Raw genomic sequence first — 19,783 nt, 5'->3', positions numbered from 1 at the left:
TTAGTAACAGGAGGAGATCTAGGTTTGTCTCATCTGGGTCAAGATTTCTGTGAATAGAACTTTGTTGGCAGAAGCAGACTTCCTCCCATCATTCCCTTCCCCACCATCATTCTCACAGCAACATGCTGGCTAGAAGATCAGACACTACCAAATGAGACAGGCTGCAGCTCTACCTGATATGAGGAACTCTCCCTCTATCCTAGGTCCCATGCCCTATGTCTTTCAGCAAGTTCCTCCAACCTTCTCTGTAGCATTTTAGTGGGAACAGGACTGCAGCTGCTTCCACCAGCCCAATTGCACATGCCTAAACCTGCATCCAACTGCAATATTTCCCTTACTTTAAAAAAATATTTAATAACCCACCAATGTGACTTAACTTGCATAAAGTATTACTGACTACTAATACAGTGACATTTGGAAGCAATTCTATTTCTGCATATGGAAACTGTAATGAAGTCAATCATAAATTGCATTCTTAGGTTGAATAGATTCATGCCTAGGGTGAATACATTTCCAAGAGGCCAGCAACAGCTATTGTCTGGGGGGCCTATAGGAAGACAGAGCATCAACTATAAGTCATGTCCTGTGATGAAGAGAGAGGATTTATAAATGTTTAATAAAGTTTGCTGTGGATGAGATCCTATTAATAAGCTTGAGTGACCAGAGAGACAGGTATTGTGTTCCGTTACTATAGCATCACCTAGCACAGGATATGTGTGAGAGAGACAGTGGAAGAAAGCTGGGAAAGAGGATGAGCAAGTTATAGTGTGTTTTAGTTGGCTGAGCAGGCTGAAGCACCAGGTCCCACATTACCAACCTGCAGGTGTAGTCCTTTGCATTAACCTCTTTGAAAATTACCAGCTGTGGAACAACAACAGAGGAAAACAAAGCTGCAGCCATTCTACTTGAGTTGTTGGGAGAGTCTATTGAAATTTTTACTTCAGCCAGTATTTTGGAGGATTAAAACTCATCCTTTCCAGATCATCTAATTACCATCCAGAAAGAAAGAAAGAAAGAGCGAGCGAGCGAGCGAGCGAGCGAGCCGAGGGAGACTAAGTCTGTAAAAAAAAGGATGATGATGACAAGCAAATGTTAAATTAATGAGTGTCTTTGAAAAGGAAGACAAGATGCCTTTTGAGGTGTTTAATTCGTTAAGGGAAAGATTTTTAAAGCCTGGGAAGGAAGAGGTGAAGAATACTGTTAGTGACTCACTGGGACACTTACAAAGGTAACAGTCTGATGTAAACTTCCAAGGTGTATTAAATTCAGAGAATGTTTAGGGCTATATTGGAGAAGGAAGATTTAAAAGTAAATCAGTAAAAGCAGCATGTTCAGGGCTGTATCTCAGTAACAAAGCAGCAATGTTTTAAAAATATATAAAATATGTGCTATTAAACAGAGAAATACTTGTAAAATAAACCACAATGCTAAACCTATTAATATGTTTAGAATTGTGGCTATTTCACAATTTTTTCATAACCAATTTGGTGCTCAAGAGAAAGTACTATTTATTTGAAACAGGTAAGGTTTTGATGGATTTATATATGTAGATTTAAACCACAATCAGCTCTATTTGCAAAATGATTGCATTTAGAGGAGTGTTGACATTAATAGGATTTGCATGTTGATCCTCAATTCATTTAACTGGATAATCCAACTTTAGTGGATCTCCAGCACAAGTGTGCTTAAGATTTTGAGTTGTATAAGTTTAAATATGATCCTTAGATGATATCTCTGTGTATAAGTGCATAATAAACTTACATATTAAAATATTAAAAAGAGATAACCATTTAATATTTCATAAGACTAAATACTGCAAATATTCATCTTAAATTTCAGATGCACTGGATTCCAGAGGGATAGCTGTGTTAGTCTAGAATAGGAAAAATGAAGAATCTCTTGCCTCCTTAAAAACTAGCAAATTTATTATTAGCTTTTTCAGAATCTCAAAAATAGTATAATCAGATAGTAACTTTTTGTTAGCAGCCAAATTATTCACTGATTACCATTTTTATCATCATTTTGTGTCAGTTCTTTTTGCAATCAACATAACTATATGTGCTTATAATAAGGCACTATTCCCTTTATTTATGTCATGTCCATGCCATCCTATAACAAAATGTCCGGGTGGCTTACAGAAATTTTACAAAAGCACCTACATAGTACATATGCTTTATTATTATTATATTATAATGCATTTAAACTACTATCCTACGCACACTTACCTGTGAGTATGCACCACTGAATATTGTGGGACTTACCTCTCCATAATCTTGGATAGGATTGTTTTGCTTCTATATTGATATTTGTTTGTGCATTCTAAATGCACAGTACCAATGCTTGCCTTTTTCTATCTTGTCCTGGTTAAACAACTAGGAGCATGTAGTGTTTTCCTGATGCTATTAATACATTATTTAACCAAGGCCAATAGAACTGTATTTTTACAAATGTTGATATAAGCAAAGCTATGAACAATGACTCTTTCAAATATATCACCACACAGGTTTCCACAATATGTCCGGATAGGCAAACTGAACTTTAAGAAATAAAGTCAACATGGGAGTTATGTGTGAGATTAGGGATATTTATTGCACATTCTGATAATGCTTTGAAATGGTTAAGGAGTTGTCTTTCAAAATAAGGCTTGTCCCTATTGACAGTTTAAGGTATTATGTTTTGCTGTTAAATGTAAGGACTAATGAAGTTTTTTTAGGTTTATAAATATTTCCCAGTTTTTCATGGTAAATGTCACGTACCAATAGCTCAAGGAAATTTGGAAGACATTTGGTAAATAGAGAAAAACATTTTATGATTCTTTATGCTTCTGTAGACCTTCCAAGTTACCAAGTATCACATCAAGGTTCACCATCAAAAGTTGTTGACATTTGCTGGGACTCTGTTGATGCTTGATAATGCTTTCTCCACAAGGTGAAATAAGTAAGTCAGACTTGGAGCATTTTGGCAATCCTGCCAAAATATTAAAATAGTACTCAGCTCTGCACTAAATAAAAAAATATTTCTGTTAATGGTCTAAAATTATCCATTCTATGATTTCCCAATATCTGTTATGATTCTAGTCAGCTAGGAAATGTTTGGTCTCTGTATATTTCTTGGGCTGATAAAATGCATCCCCTCCATGCATCTTGAATCCTAACAGATTGCTTCTGCTTGTTCACCTGGTGCTGGCCCTCTAACTGCTTCTAGCATGCTTGCCTGTAGTATCGGGGCCACATCATGAGTTTGTTTCTGAGCAATAAAAGTGTAAGCAACAAAGCAATAATATGCAGTGCAGACTGCTGATGCCAGTGTAACCAGAGCGGTTAATCCACTCTGGACTGCAGTCTGAGTTGTTTAAAGAACTATCCATGGTGCTGAACCAATTTCTGGGAATTTCTGGTGCGGGAGTACCATACCATGGAATAGCAGCTTTAAGATTCAGACTGAGATCAGAGTAGATACACCACCCCACTGATATTGGATCCATCAGCCTCCCCTGAGTTCTAGGGAAGGAAAGTCTCTTCCTTCTGCTGTGAAAGAAGGAGCTCATGAAGTGCTGCTTTAGGTGGCCACCTGTGCTAAAGCCAGCTCTGCATAAAACATCTAGGGTGGTATCCAATGAACACCATGCCCTTGCAGATTCCACCGTGCCTGTGCTGATTCCATTCTGCAAGTGAAACTTACTGTATCCACAGTGGAAATTTGTCATTTCAATCAAGTCAGTGCGGCCCAGTATTGTTGATATTGACCAAGTTTATATGATCTTACTTTGGAAAGAAGCCATTGTGACTTCTTGCCCCTGCCACATGTGCCTGTTGGTTTAGCATAATTACCCTGAAGCTGGTTTGTTGCCCTGGTTAAGAAGCCACCCCCAAACTCTCCAACAGCCCAGGGCTTCTGGTTGGCTAGTTAAGCCTGGCAAACAGCCGCTCTCACCAAGTCCACATGCCATGCTGTGCTGCTGGGACTAACTGCACTGATTACTCCTTCACACAACTGGCATGTGCAGCATGGCTATCAAGCTACTAAGGCTCATTTGTCACCCTGTGATCATCTGAACCAGCTACAATATACCGCTCTTACTTATTTGCTTATTTTGGTCCCATTGCTTTTGCTTTTCCTCTCTTGCCTTGACCTCAGCCAGCTCCAAAGCTCCTTCTCAATATTGAATTCAGTCTAGAGGTCCCCTTCCCTATTACAAAGAATGTTATATAACTGTTATATATACCTCTAGTCCATAATGTAGTTTATCTTTCTTAGTTTTTCATACTTATGGCTTTACCAGATTATCTATTCAGTCTATTCATATCAACTTTCTCAGCCAGACATGAGCAGATTGCAAGACAGCCTCTGCTCTCAGCAGTCCCATCTGTATCTTCTCTTGAGCAAACTGCCCTGCTCCCTCTCTCATCTCCTACTGTATGTTCTGCTGGAACTGCCAATGGTTAAGGGAGAAGTTGGATGGAGGTTGCTTTTCATATTTCTTTAATAGGATCATGTTGTAACATGTTGAAGCTGTATAAATAATGGCAAAATGCTGAAAACATATGAGTAAAGCAATTTCTCTTAGTGAACCTCTTCCTGGATGCTAAGAAGCTGGCAACCCAAAGATTCCTCACAGTTCTTCTCACAGACATTTTGCTATTGTTCACAAAATTAATTAAGAAGAGGTAATTATTCAAAGGAAGAAAAATAAAAATGGATTTGAACAGATAAACTGATTAGAACCTAATTAGGGATAGTCATGAATGGCCAAGAGCACTGTGGTTTATGACAGATGTTCAAACATTGCTATGCCTGGGGAACTTTATCTGCTGACACATGATGCCATGTGCAAAATGGAAATTGGTGTTCTATACATTTTGTTAAGTCAATCCCTTTTGATGCAAAGCAGACAAAGACTTTATGGCTGATAGCAGGACCTAAACAAAGATATGTATAAATATTAGCCATCTTTCAGCAATAAAAGAATTCAGTGCAATGTGCTGGTACACTACGATATTGTAATTGCTGGATTTTTTTTTTATTTTTCTTCCACTTTTCTGTTTTACCCTGGGTTTTTTGTTTTTGTTTTCTGCCTTTTGATACTTCTTGTTTGGTCTGAAGTTATTACTGTTAGCCTCAATGAGCTCTACAAAAGAAAGGAGAATATTTATAACTGGTTTAAAGAAATACATTAAAGGCCTGTGCTTAACTAAGACAGTCTGAATTTTTGTCATGAGTCATAGATACAGAGTAATGAAAGGTGTTCTTGAGATCATCCTTTCTCTTTATCTTTCCTTTCTCTAAAATGAAATAAATATCTGAAACCAAACCTCCTCAACCCTCATTCTACATTTAATCCACCCCACCTTGCTCTAGATGAAGAAATTGCTCCCAACTTTGGCCTCATCAGTTAGGGTTCACAGTTGTCCTCACATTTCTGGCCTATGCAGGCCAAGTTCCTTCAGTATCACCCCAGGATGCAATCCTATGCATGTTGAGACAGAAAAACACCCTCAGCAATCACCATGCCTCAGCCAGGATCAGATTATGCTCTTACAAAGGATTTACCATCTAAACCAATCATAAGGATGTGGTGGCCTCCAGATGCTATTGTATTGCAGCTCTCTTGATCCCTGAGCATTGGCTAGGTTGGCTCAGACAGATGGGGGTTAAAGCACCACAGCATCTGAATGGCCACACATTTCTGACTTGTGCTCTGACCCTTTAATCATCGTATAACTTTCTTCAGAAATGCTTCCCAATTTTGCCACTGTCCTCCCTCTGCTGTGGAATACAACATGGAGCACATTATTACTTGGCTCCAAGAAGGTTCAGAGTATATCTAGACTACAGATACTGTTTTCTATGTATGTTAATTATGATGGTTTCCTTGAAAGATTTATTGGAATTGTGGCTTGTTAAGGGTCCTGGGAATTACTTTTCAAGATACTAACAAAAACACATTTTCTGAGCTTCTTTTAGGCATGAAAATAACAATGAAACCAGAAAAAAGTCTGTAGTTTCTATCTACCCTGAGACTATAACTTCTATATGGGATTTAAAAATATCAGGGTTTAGTCCCATAATGTAATTTTGCACTACAAGGGCCTAGGAACTAGCCTACAGTGAATGTCAGAATATCTTTCTCTTTCCTTTATCACTATTTTAACTACAATAAATTCTCACACATATAATCATCACAGGCCAGTGCATGTATAAGAAAAACTTCCAGGTCACAGGACATAACATTGTGGAACTGGCTGTTTTACACTGTACTAAGAGAAAACAGGGCTGGCACATCTCATTTCAGAAATTTAACCCTATGGTACAAAAAGTGAAGCCATATTTAGCTCAGTCACTTACACATTGCCAAAGAGAGGGCCCTGGTTTCTAGAAAAATTGCGTGTGCTACTTTACATGTATTGATGCAAATGAAGGAAATAGAAAAACAAGACACCTTGTTACAGCAAGAAAGTAACCAGACATGAGTGGCAGCTCAGTCCTCTGCCCTCTGTTGATGGGCAACACCAAGACCTCAGTTCCCCTCCTACTGGATCTTTACCTTTCATCTTGCTTGAACAGGACAGCTCTTTAAACAGAATAGGCTGGTAGAACAAGGAACAAGAACAGATGGGAATGCAACCATGATAGCCCTCTGTGTTAATCAAATCCAGATCAGCAACTACTTCTAAGACCACCTTCCTTCTCTATGCTTATTTTACATGGCTTCAGAAAAATTGATGGAACCAACCTAGAAGAAGATAACATTGAACTGAATGCAGATGGAAGACCTAAGCAAATGGCAAACAAGCCTCCTTTATTTGATTGCTATTGCTGTGGGCTACCTAAACGCTACATCATTGCTATAATGAGTGGCCTGGGCTTTTGCATTTCTTTTGGAATTAGATGCAATCTTGGTGTTGCCATCGTGGAAATGGTTAACAACAACACAATCTATGTCAATGGAAAACCAGAGATTGAGGTAAGTGCGGGCATATATTACTTGGCACAGAGAAATAACACCCTGTTTTGGTCAGGGTTTTCTAATAGTCTATAGCTTAATTTGGATCTGAAACTGGCAGATACAGTAAGTGGCTTTTTCTAATAGACAGCAGCATTATCATGTGCAAATGCCTACATCTTGGAGATACTGATCAGATAGTATAATTTAGTCCAGAAAAAGTAGAGAGTTGTATACACACTATGCATGTTTAAACAGAAAAAAAAGCTTTACAGCTCCCAGCTGGGGCAAACATTGGATTTCATCCTTGGAGTTCTGAGGTGAGGGAACCTTACGATGTCACACCATTGATCCATCTGGTCCAATACTACCTATTCCAGCTTGCAAACGCTCTCCAAAACCCCAGGCAGGGGGAGTTCATGTCCACTCCTACTATTATGGATCTTCTGCATTCCCAACCTGCCCTCTGCCACTGAGCGATGGCTACTCCCCTCATAGTTAACACATTGCTGCCTGTGGCTTGGACAAATTTACTGAAAGGATAAGCTGAGTCACAGGTGGTCAGTCGAGCACTCTCCAGATGTCTGGGAGTATAGTTTGCTGAAAACCACCTTGAGACTCCTTTTGTCAGGCATCTAAGAAATAATAACCATGCTAAAGATAATATTTAAAACTAATGTTTAGGAGTGCTTGTGGTCCCAAACAGTTAGAGAGCACCAAGTTGTCTATCCTTCAACTACATGGTGACTAGTGAATTATTACCATGATTCATCTCCGATCTTGATTCTGGCAATATTGTCTTTGTATTCATTATGTTTATTCCCTATCTTTTTTCAAGAAGCTTAGCTTGGCATACATGAGTCCCTTTCCCTATTTCACACACGTTTTATTATCCCTGTGAGGTAGGTTGGCTGAAAGATAGTGAATGACCCAAGGTCACCAGTTAGCTTCACAGCTGACTGGGGATTGAAAGCTTTGGCTGTGAGGGGTTAGAGAAACAAACAAACAAACAAGCTCTTTCCCTACCCACCATAATACACTGTGAAAAATGGGCTGCAACTCGAGCCATACATAGGAGAAACTGCCACTGGACATAATGGGACTGGGAAAAGATTCATTGGATTTTGCTGTGATAAATATAAGACCTCTTGTGTTGCTTCAGCTCCTCTCAGTCCCAACCATGGTGACAAAAAACATTCACAAGAGTGCTGGGAGTTACAGTCCAAAACATCTGGAGGGCACCTACTCTGGGAAGGCTGAAATAGGGCAACCATTACTATGGGTGGAGAAAGTCTGCCAGGAAAGGATCGGCCATGTTGGCAGGACCTGATGGAAGTCAGAGCCCAACACTGTTTGAATGTGTCCAGGCTCATTTTGCCAGCATTGTGGAACAAGCATGTCAGTTTTCCTATTAAGTGGGTGGTTAATTGCCGTGAAAGCATTCCAAGTATCTCCAACTGCATTTCTTTGTCTTGTTTCCAGTCTATGACTGTGTGTCCTAGGAATATGTCAGTCAGTGCCACTCAAATAGCCAAAAGCAAAAAGCAAGTTACATGGGACTTTTCTTGTGCATTCAGGTGAAGGCAATGATTATGCTTTTTCTGACATAATCCAGAAGAGAATTATGTTGTTACCCTTACCAAAAAAATATTGGATTTAATGTAGTTGCATCACAACTAACTGATAAAAAGACAATTGCAAAGTGTCCCATAGGCTCATCTGATAAGTTAGTGTTCAATTGCAAGTTAGTGAACATATCTGGAAATGTAAAGTGCTAACTGCATGTTACTCTATAAATGCTGCTTTATTTGTAGAAAGCACAATTCAACTGGGATCCAGAAACAGTAGGACTCATTCATGGCTCATTTTTCTGGGGTTACATTATTACTCAAATTCCAGGAGGCTTCATTGCAAATAAACTAGCAGCTAACAGGTAAGAGACGATAACATAATATGATAAAGCAGTTGTGATTCTGGGCTATATTACACAATATTGTCCTGAAGCCCCACTGGAGCTGGGAATCTGAACAATCTAATGGCTGTCTAGCCATGAAAGGGGGACACTAGATTGCTCAGCCTGTTGCTGAAATCACCAGATAACATAACTGCAGATATACAGTAATCCATCTTCCTACTAGTAATATTCCCCAACTAGAAATAGACAAGTTATACAAGGGGCAGTATTTGTGTTGCAAAATTTCTGACGGATGGCTGAGTTGAAATTCAGCTCAAATTTTTATTTATGAATCTGGCCTTTCCAGCTTAAAGCTTCTTCTTTGATTGTAGAATGCCAATATTTCTGAAGAAGAGGTTTATAGAATTTAAAGACTGTGTTATTAATTTGGTTGCATATACAGGCACAGGCATTTGTTCATTTGTTCAAAATGACAGAACAACATACGTATAACAAAAATTCCATTGGGTTACCACCAGGTCAACAATGATCATGACTGCTATTATACATTTCCTTAAAGCTGTGTGGGATGAAGTATCAAATGTATATAAAACCTTAGAGAGACTGGATTCAGACAACATGAAAAGCCATGGTGTTTGTTTGTTTTTAACCAGTGTTGGTCTTTTGTTTTGTCTGAACCTTGTCATGGTATTTTACCATGGCAGTTTGGTCTTCAGAAACAATGATAAGAAACAATGGTTTGTTCTATGATTTCTTCATGCCACCGTGGCTTGTTTTGTTGTTTGAACCTAGGATTGTGGTTTCCACATTCCTGGTATGCAGCTACTACAGAGTCCCCTGGAAAGAGCAGTAACCGGCCTCTACATGTGGACCAATGAGGAAGGGGCAGGCAACATAGACAGGCAGCAATGCAAGTTAGCAGAGTGGCTAATGGGATGCATGCCAACATCGGGAAGACTGAAGGGAGAGCATGGAGACCATGATAACATAGAAATTACTTGATTGTCAGGTAGATCATGATCATCCACCTCCACACACACACACACACACACACACACAATCCATGGCAACCTCACAGAGTTGCTTGTCCTGTTGTGTGAACACTGCCATATGCCCACACACAAGGGTTGAGTGTGGGTTGTCACTGAAACATGGGTTATTGTTGAAATGTGTGTTATACTGTGTCAACAAGCCATAGTTCATTGATCACAAACAACAAATGAAAAGAAATCACAGTTTGTAGAACTGTAAACTGTGGCTAGTTCATGGATAACAAACAACAGTTAGCATGGTTGGTCTCAGGCAAATTGATAACCCATGTTAGACCAAAATCCATGGTTCAGTGAGAATTCATGCTTAGCCCTCAAGTATGTGTTGCTTGAATCCAAAGAGTGGTTTTTTTGGGGGTGGGGGGAAGAGTGGTGATGTAGCTTGACCTGATTTAAACATTAAGATACACATATTTACAGTTATAATTTTCCACATTTTATAAATTCCTGCTAAGTATTGGATAGATCATATATACTCATCATTTAGGGGATTTTCCCCATATGCCCATGGGTCTAAAAATGAGCATATCACTTTAAAAAACTACATTCTGCAATGTGCACTTTCCCTTTCGGAATAAAAAGCAAACCAGGCTGTAATAAGAAATGGGTGCATTGAGCTTTGAATTGGAAGTCAGAGAATCTCAAGAAGATCAAGTCTTGCTAATTCTCCCATTTTTACCTGACAGTTCAATATTTAGTATCATCCTTATATGAAATCACACTGAATAAACCATGGTGCTATCTCTCACTCCCATTTTCTCTTCCCAGGGTGTTTGGAGCAGCTATTTTTCTCACTTCCACACTAAACATGTTCATTCCTACAGCCGCCAGGGTACATTATGGCTGTGTTATGTTTGTAAGGATTTTACAAGGGCTTGTGGAGGTAGGCACCCCATGCATTTGTTTTGGTCATTGTTATTAGCTCACACTTTACTTACCAGAGTGCAAACAATACATTTCTTGGAAGGAAGCAAGCAATTTTATCTTTTCTGTTAAAGCTCTGGTTTTCCAGCAATTTAGCCCTAAATGAAGTTAGTTACTTGGATGATAACTTTTTGGTAACTATGGGACTGCTTCCTTGAAAGATAAATACTACTATTACTACTAATAGTACTACTACTAATAATAATTCCTTTAGTTGAAGAGAAAAAAAGTTGTGTACACAGGAAAGATATTAAACAGAAATTGAATGCTGTGCATAATTTTTTTCCAGGGTGTGACTTACCCAGCATGCCATGGAATGTGGAGTAAATGGGCTCCTCCACTGGAAAGAAGCAGGTTGGCTACCACATCTTTCTGTGGTAAGTTCATTGGATTTGAGATTTTACAATGGATTTAATAAAACACCATGCTGACTTGAAAACATAGAGATCTTTAATTGCTCATCATTTCCTGACATTGGCCTACTTCAGGCATTGAGAGGCACGATCTCATTCTTAGAGGATTTCTCCTAAAATCTTTTTATTTGCCCTGTCATTAGTTTCTTTCAAAATGGAGTCAAGGGTAAAGTGCTCTCTGTCATATCTCATTTCAGTAGGTATTATTCCCACTTTCTTTCCCCTTATAATAGCAATTTTAATCATGAAATAAATTGGATCTAATTCTCTCTCTCTAGTTTAATATCTCTCAATTTTAATGTTCCATACTTCATTGCCAATTCACATTTTGCTGGGTGGATTTTTACTTATAAAACATATCACTAATCACATCCACATAAATATTACATCAAGCTTATATTGAAACATTTAGTTTCTGTCTTGTCTCTCTGTGTTTCAGTGCATTTCCATTCTGGATTACAGCAGAAAAGCTAGGAGCCTTCTGTCTGGAAACAGACCACATCCTCTCACATTTACCTCCCTCAGTCTCTCTTGGCAGCCTCTTCCTATAATATTTTCAGGCTTCTTTTGAGTTTGGATTGCTTGCCTCTTATAGTGCTTTCCTCACTTGCCCTTCAGTATATTCTAGAGCTCCAATTTGTTTGCATGCAGACTGAATATTAGACTGGATGTAGGGTCTTTTTCTTCATTAACACATGTACAGTGTAACATTTGGCTAATGTCTTTAGGCCACACTACATTCCTGAAGCATGGGTAATCACAAGTTGCTGATGAATTATTCCAAGGGCAGCCAAGAGTGAACTGTTCTCAGCATGCTCAGTGGTGGTTCATGCATAGGTTAACTGTTCATTAACAAAGTATGAACTGATGTCAAATGAGGAAAAGAAGAACACCTGAGTCTGGTCATCTCTCAGAATAATTCATCAGCAACAACTGCTAGATGCCATACTAGAATTTCATGGTTTGTCTGCATGAGCTCTCAATAGGATCCAAACACCATTTATTTTCTCAAATCTTTTAGCGTGGGCATTCTTTTTCTTAATAACTGAGTTGAATAGTAGCCCCTGAATTGCATTTTCCTTACATTTTATGGTACTAGAGAGTAACCAACTTCAGGAAAGGAATTTTTCTATTTGAGAATAGAGAAGATGACATCTCACAGATGCAAGCTTGCTCATTCCAATACAGCAGTGAAGAACTGTGCCTGCTGAATGTCCTTGAGCCTCAACCATCTCAGAGAGAAACTCTTTTTCTTTTGGCATATGCTCACCCCATCTGCAGCACTAAAAAGTCATCTGAAGCACTAAACTCCTGAGACATTTGCTTTGGTTTTCACACTGCTGCTGATGTTGATAAAACCTCAGATATGTCTTGGATTATGTAAGCTTTTCCAACCTGGGACAGGGAAGTCTTCTGTGTAAAAACTGGAGGCTACTGGTTGATTGTTTAGAAGATAGTCAGCAGCTATAACTGGAAAGAACCAGCAATTTTCAGGTAGTGATTCAAGGAAGAGGTAAGAACATAAGAAGATCTGTACAGGAGATTACCAAGGATCCATCTATTCCAGAGATCTGTTCACACAGTGGCCAACCAGCTGCCCACTTGATCCCACAAGCAGGGCAGCAACAGCCTCTTCCCACCCAAGTTTCCCTGCAACTAGTGCTCACCTCTACACTGCCTTGAATACTGGAGGCAGCATGCAGCTTTTTGTGGAAATATCATGTCACCCTACCAAGTGAGGAAGGCTGCCATCAATGCTCCAGAACTCCGTTCTGAGAGATGCTAGTGCAGCTTCCTTATCATTCCAAAGATGTTTGGCAGCCTTTTCAGAAAGCATTTGAGACCTGACTACAATAATGTATTGTTCTGATCATCCTTTGCTGCTGCTGCTGCTTACTGTCATTTTGTGTGTGCTGACTAAATCAATTCATTAATTGGTTGGATGTGGTGGAACACAGTTGTTGACCCAAATACACTTGCTTTTATTCTGCAGGTTCTTATGCTGGGGCAGTGGTTGCCATGCCACTGGCAGGTATATTAGTGCAATACATAGGATGGTCATCTGTCTTTTATATATATGGTAAGTTGCCCAGTGAATAAAACTGAATACAGTCAAAGCAGTAAAACACAATTCTAAAAAAAAATATAATGTTCCCTCTTTGAACAAGGAAATTTCATTATTTTAGCTTTATGACAAATATTTTTATGGGTTATACCCAACGTTATGCGACCAAAAATGGACAGGAACTGATGCTGCTTGCAGTAGGGCTAGCCGAAAAAGCAGTTTTGCAGAAGAGCAGTTAGTCTAATGATGTTGTGATAAGATGTACAGCATCTTGTGCAATATGAGCTGGATTTAATAACCACTCAAGGATAACTAAGTGGTTTCCACAAATGATAGAAGCTTTGTGCAAGCTCAGTGACACTATTCGTACAACTCAATATTCCTATATGACTGGCTTTAAAATATTCAAAAAGTTCTATATTTCTGTATTCATATGATTTTATACTACGTTATTATACTGTATTTAAAGGGTTAAGGTTAGGGTTTTTGTGAATTTCCGGGACAGTGATTTATAAAACTTCCTTCTCTTCTATACCACTATTGAGGAGTATAGAGCAGTATTTATTTATTTAAAGTTTTTCTATGCTGTTCCATTACTAAAAAAAAGTCTTTGGATGGCTTACAATACAGTAATGAATTGAATGACTTTGTTGAAAGTATTGCCAAACACTTGCAGTTTTCCATGATTTGTTGAAAAATTTGGCATGATGTACTTTTGACAAGGCATGTCTTCCTGTCTCTACAGGAATGTTTGGGATTATCTGGTACGTGTTCTGGCTTTTGCATGCCTATGAGAGTCCTGCTGCTCATCCAACAATTACCACTGAGGAAAAAACATACATAGAAACAAGTATAGGAGGAGCTAATTTAGTCAGTGCCAGTGTAAGTAGAATTTACTGGAATCATAACTTCATGACTATCTCCTCTTTGATTCATTGCTCATATAAACATGTCAATTTACTGTTCATGGTAGGAACATATCAACATTGGAGGGGATTAAGAGAATTTGTCATAATATGTGACATTTTAAATGCAAGCTGATTATTACTGTCATAATAATATGCAACTTATAATGTGAAATTTGACACCCAGTGTGTTCAATTACTCCAGTTGTGCCAGTATGTCGTAATGCCCTTGTACCACTCGTGTGATGGTGATGCCATACTCTTACCTTGATGCAGATTACTCTTAACATCTCTGTAATTTTCCAGTCATTCTAAGGCTTTCTCATTCTCTCTTCTAGAGATTTAATACTCCATGGAAGCAGTTTTTCACTTCAATGCCAGTTTATGCAATCATTGTGGCAAACTTTTGCAGAAGCTGGACTTTCTACTTACTGCTGATAAGTCAGCCTGCATACTTTGAGGAGGTCTTTGGATTTGCAATAAGCAAGGTACATACATGAGCCCAGGGTCTTCCTCTTACAGCATGATGATTAAGGGCTGAGTGATTCCTTTGAGATGAGTGAGGCTGATGATTTCCAGATATAGGTATCTTTGACTTTTCCATTAGTATTATTGTTACTTGTAGATAATATAATTTATTTATTATATTTATATTCCATCCTTTTGACGTGTCAAGGCACTCAAGGCAGCTTACATAATCCTCCTCCCATCAATCTTATTCTTACAATAACAACAACCCTGTGAGGTAGGTTGGGCTCAGTTACTTCCATGGTAGAACGGGGACTAGAACCCAGATCTCTTGAGTTCAGCTCCCACATTCTTAACCACTGCACCACACTGGCTCTCATATCTGACATATAGCTAACAAAAAACTACCATCTAGATTAAAGAAAAAGAGGCAAAACTTCTTATCAACACAATTATAGTGAAAATGTCAATTCTATCATGTGTTCTATCGTTTCAGGTTGGCCTTTTGTCTGCTGTTCCTCATATGGTCATGACCATTATCGTGCCCATTGGAGGCCAGCTGGCTGATTGTTTACGCAGCAGAAGAATTTTAACCACCACTGCAGTAAGAAAAATCATGAATTGTGGAGGTATGATTAGATTTTCTGATAAAATATTTGAATTATGTGTTACTACCTAAAATAAAACTCTGCTTTGCTGGTAGCCAGGTGTGATTAATAGAACAAAATAAAATTAAACTTTTCATGCCATTTTGAAAGCTTTATTCTGAAATGCAGAATCTGCATTTGAGGTCATTCTCTGAGCCCCCTCTGAAGGAAACAAAGAGGGTATCTACCGGGAGAAGGACCTTCTTAGTCCTTCTTAGCACCCCAACTTTGGAACCAGCTTCTCAAAGAGGTTCACCTGGTGCTTTCTCTTTACTCCTTTTGGCATAAGGCAAATACCTTTTTAATTATCCAATATTTTAATACTAAATGTAATTTAAAGAGATTTTATGGTATTTCTAGTGGTTTAGTGTTATTGTGCCTTTGCCCTTGGTGTAATAAATGGAAGATATTAATCGTTGGGTTTTTTGTAGTTCTCTGTGTTTTTATTATTGATGTATATATGCCAATTTAATATTATTGTTTTTATTGTGTTTGTTGTTGTTATTATATTATATATTGTGTAGTCCACCCAGAGAGTCATCTTGGCTAATGGGTGAGATAGAAATTTAATAGATAAATACATGCAGGAGAGAAATATTTACATATTTAGAACCACAGGCCCCAGGTTCAGTATCTAGAATCTCCAGGTAAGGATAAGAAACCTTGGAAAGCTTCTGTCAGTCAGTGTAGACTGAAATGAACTAGATGGACCATTTATCTGATCTGGTATAAGTTGGAAGTGCTTCCCAAGTTGATACAGACTGAAATGCTCACATTAGTGTGTATGCGTTTAAAGATATAGAGCAAAGAAAAAGGAATCTCATTAATCAAAATAATTGAACTTGCAGTTTGGAGTTGCTGTCTTTCTTTTAAACCTCTTTCAAACAAAGATCCTAGGTTTACTTTCTTGAAAATGTTGTGCATTCTTGCTGAAAAAAGTCTATTTCGAATTCTTACACAAATAATATTTTTACTGTCTAAGAATGGTTATTCTGGTTTAAATCTGGCTTAAATTTAGGATGTGTGACTTAGTCAACATTCTTTATAAATCTGTGTTTTTAAAGGGGTTATCAAGCCAAGCAGGCACATTTTGTTTTCATTTGCTGCTTGGAATTGCCACTTTGCTGTAACTTTAACAGCACATTGAATTGCTTAAGAAAAGAGTCTCTACCATTTTAAAAGCTAAAGGAAAATGGCTATTCATGTGCATTTTTAAGAGGAGAGAGGAATCTGTTTTACAGTAACAAGTACCTATTGCCTAAAAACTGTTTGAATAATTCCTTAAGATATTTGTAAATTTTACTGTAAATTGAGGAATCAATTGCCAGCAAGGTCAACTGTGAAACTAATCTTTCAAAACATTCTTGATTGAGGCTGGACAGAATCTAGAGATGGTTTTGGTATCTCCTGAAGCAGTAAATTTTAAATAAGTGACTTTCAACTTGTATTTCACTTGCAGGTTTTGGTATGGAAGCAACTTTACTTTTGGTGGTTGGCTACTCTCAAACAAGAGGTGTGGCAATATCTTTCTTGGTTTTGGCAGTGGGCTTTAGTGGATTTGCTATTTCAGGTAGGCTTAAACATTACTTTGATGCAGGTTGGGGAAACTGTTTATAAGGTTGGTAGTCTTGTTATGATTGTTGAATCAGATAGTTCTGCATTCTGTGGGAAGTATGACAAACATGAGAGAACCACACAGTAGAATGAACCCATGAGAGAACTATTTTGCAAATATAAAAGGGTCCAGCCCAAATGATATCAGACCCTACCACTTTGTTACTGAACAACAATAAAGGGGTTAGCTTTAAAAGTTGAATTTGCTGGTCTACATGTATTGGGATGCAGAAATTTCATCCAGAAGAAAAGAAAATGTAGCTAGTTATCCAGTGCAGATTTTAAGGTCTCCTATTTAAATAGTCCAGAGAAAGGAAAATACTACAACTTCTCCCAGATTTATAGTGAGAAAAGCCGCATCTTGTAAGCCGTCCTGAGGCTTTTGCAAAGGACGGTATATAAATATCCTAAATAAATAAATAAAACTTATGCAACTTCTACTCAGGAGCCACCACAAGGCTACAGGGTTGAAGCTCTGGTGCTCCAGGAGATTAGATACCTTTTGCAACTGGAATCCAGGTCCAGCTCAGGAGCATATGTCATCCTGGTGTCTTACCCTTGACAGACAAGTTCTGTAAATGTTTGCACTTTTCTCAGTATTTACTTTTGCACTATCTTAGCCAAACTCTTCACCCTCTTCATGCTCTTGAACTTTGGTTGGCAACTGGAAGCATTGCCAAAGAACCTTTGTGCAAATTTTCCTTTGTCTTCCTATTATGAGCTTCTTCAAGACTGATCTTCAGATATTGTCCTTGATATTTCTTAGTGGTTCCAGTAAGAATCTGTATGTATGTGCCAGCTACACTAATCATAATGGTGGCAATCACAATTGTATATCATATAGAATTCTAAAAGCAATTCAGAAAAAATGTCCTACAATTCCGAGCATTCCCCAGTCAACTGGGAATTGCAGGACTCTTTTCTATCTAAACACCCTAAAGCTCTATCCTTATAAGTTCATTGTAAGTACAATGCAATTTAAAATTAATTTCTTCCTTCTGTGAATCTTGGATATATTTTCAGTATTCTTGCTTCTGAAATAAGTGGGCTTCCTCTGCTCTGCTTATCAGTCCGCTAGACCAGGGGGAATCAATTTCTGGCTCTCCAGACTTTATACCTTACACATTCAATGAAGTCTTAGCATTGGTTATCCTGGCTAGGGCTGATGGGAATTGTAGGCCAATAATCTGGAGTGATGTGAATTGCCCATCCTTGCTCTCAGAAGTATGTACTGGAGTGGAAAGCCAGATTTATTTGTATTTCCTTTGAATTTTGTTCTGCTTGAATCACTTTTACTATGATGAATAGTCCCACAAAAACCGTACTGCTAATGGATTTTGTGTGTTATAGGATTTAATGTCAACCATCTAGACATTGCACCCCGTTATGCCAGCATCCTCATGGGCATCTCTAACGGAGTGGGGACATTGTCAGGAATGGTGTGTCCTCTCATTGTAGGTGCGATGACTAAACATAAGGTAAAGTGTTTTTACCCTTGACAACTTTCGCATATATTGCAAACCGTTGTGATGGTTGCTGTTTTTTTTTAACCAGGTCATTCCCTTGCCAACACCAAACCAATCCCTAGTCACTTTGAAAGCTGGCAAGGGCTGAGTCTTTTTCTCAGCAAGTATAATTGGGCATTGGTGAAGAAAACAATATTAGATATGTTGCTTCTTGTAGAAGGCTGAAAAGGTCCTTCTTTAATCTTCACTCACATATTCTCCTGAGAAAAGATTGTAGTACGGATAATTCTGTAAATGTTTCTGGATACATATCTGGAACTAGAGGTAGACTGAGGACACTTGAAAAGATCTTTGCCTGCAGCACTGCTGTGGGCTGGTGCTATCCCCAAAGCAGCATCCCGGTGGCCCATCAGCAGCACAGTGCTGAGGACCTACTTGGTGCTGGCCCTGCACAGGGTGCAATTGCACCATTATAGGAATGTGATAATGTTGATGGAATATGCTAAATAGACAGAATTAGCTTGCATTTTGCTGCACAGAAGAAAATATATTCTTTAAAAAGAACCAAATTAGGAATCAGGATGGATCGCAATCAGTTCTGTTTCATAGTTTCTGATCTAGATGTTTTTATCTTCTTTTAGTACTGAAAGTATACCCTTTCCCCTATCATTCCTTTAGACCCGTGAAGAATGGCAAAATGTTTTCTTAATAGCTGCCCTAGTTCATTATAGTGGCGTGATATTTTATGCCATCTTTGCTTCTGGTGAGAAGCAACAATGGGCTGATCCAGAAAACCTGAATGAAGAAAAATGTGGAATAATTGGCCAAGATGAACTGGCTGAAGAGACTGAACTGAACAACGATAGTTTTGTTAGCTCAAAGAGAACATACGGTGCTACCATTCAAAATGACGAAGTACGAAGGAAAGAATTGCAGAAGCAAAAGGACGTGATACACAATGTAGAACAGACTTCCTACCAGTATGAAAATGGAAACTTTCAAGATTCATCATAAATTAAATCATGTGTAATTTGCGTGACCATTCCCATCCCTGTACAAAACCCAGCAGTATCTATATTTCTTAGTTATTATTTTTGTGGATAACCATGCCAAATGACTAATTGCAAGACACAGTCATTTTCAAATGGTTTAATAAAAACAAAACTGGGGTGTGTGTGTCTCTGTTCAACCTTTGGACTCAAATCTCTGTCTGAAGGCCATGATCCTTTATATCATGTTGCTTTCACTAACAGTAATGAAGTTCTGTACAACATCATTCTTTAGCAATATAATCATGGTTGTGGCATGAGCATTGTGGATGTGTACCCCTTTAGCAGACATTTCTGCTAAATGAATATTTATGAATATTTATAA

The 19,783-nt window shown here is 38.4% G+C and overlaps 1 protein-coding gene across 1 annotated transcript; it reads left to right on the top strand.

Annotated features, from left to right (window-relative positions):
• Positions 1 to 1,093: 1,093 nt before the first annotated feature.
• SLC17A8 (solute carrier family 17 member 8) lies at positions 1,094 to 19,423 on the top strand. Its single transcript, XM_044455381.1, has 12 exons — positions 1,094 to 1,228; positions 6,715 to 6,964; positions 8,758 to 8,876; positions 10,676 to 10,790; positions 11,121 to 11,208; positions 13,238 to 13,324; positions 14,055 to 14,191; positions 14,553 to 14,702; positions 15,179 to 15,311; positions 16,789 to 16,899; positions 18,294 to 18,421; positions 19,088 to 19,423. The coding sequence occupies exons 1-12, from the start codon at positions 1,101 to 1,103 to the stop codon at positions 19,421 to 19,423; spliced, it is 1,782 nt and encodes a 593-aa protein (XP_044311316.1). The 5' UTR covers positions 1,094 to 1,100.
• The last annotated feature ends 360 nt before the right edge of the window (positions 19,424 to 19,783 follow it).

This window comes from Varanus komodoensis, unplaced genomic scaffold (genome assembly GCF_004798865.1).
Source record: "Varanus komodoensis strain SLA01 unplaced genomic scaffold, ASM479886v1 scaffold8, whole genome shotgun sequence".
Classification (NCBI taxonomy): domain Eukaryota; kingdom Metazoa; phylum Chordata; class Lepidosauria; order Squamata; family Varanidae; genus Varanus; species Varanus komodoensis.
Note: the sequence above shows the minus strand (reverse complement) of the source record. Positions and strands in the feature narration are given on the sequence as shown.

Bases quoted from the DNA above. Each gene is read 5' to 3' on its own strand.
- SLC17A8 (XM_044455381.1), top strand. From the start codon at position 1,101: ATGAGTGTCTTTGAAAAGGAAGACAAGATGCCTTTTGAGGTGTTTAAT. The intron at 11,209-13,237 runs GTAAGTTCATTG...TTTATTCTGCAG, and splicing joins GGCTACCACATCTTTCTGTG to GTTCTTATGCTGGGGCAGTG. The intron at 16,900-18,293 runs GTAGGCTTAAAC...TGTGTGTTATAG, and splicing joins TAGTGGATTTGCTATTTCAG to GATTTAATGTCAACCATCTA.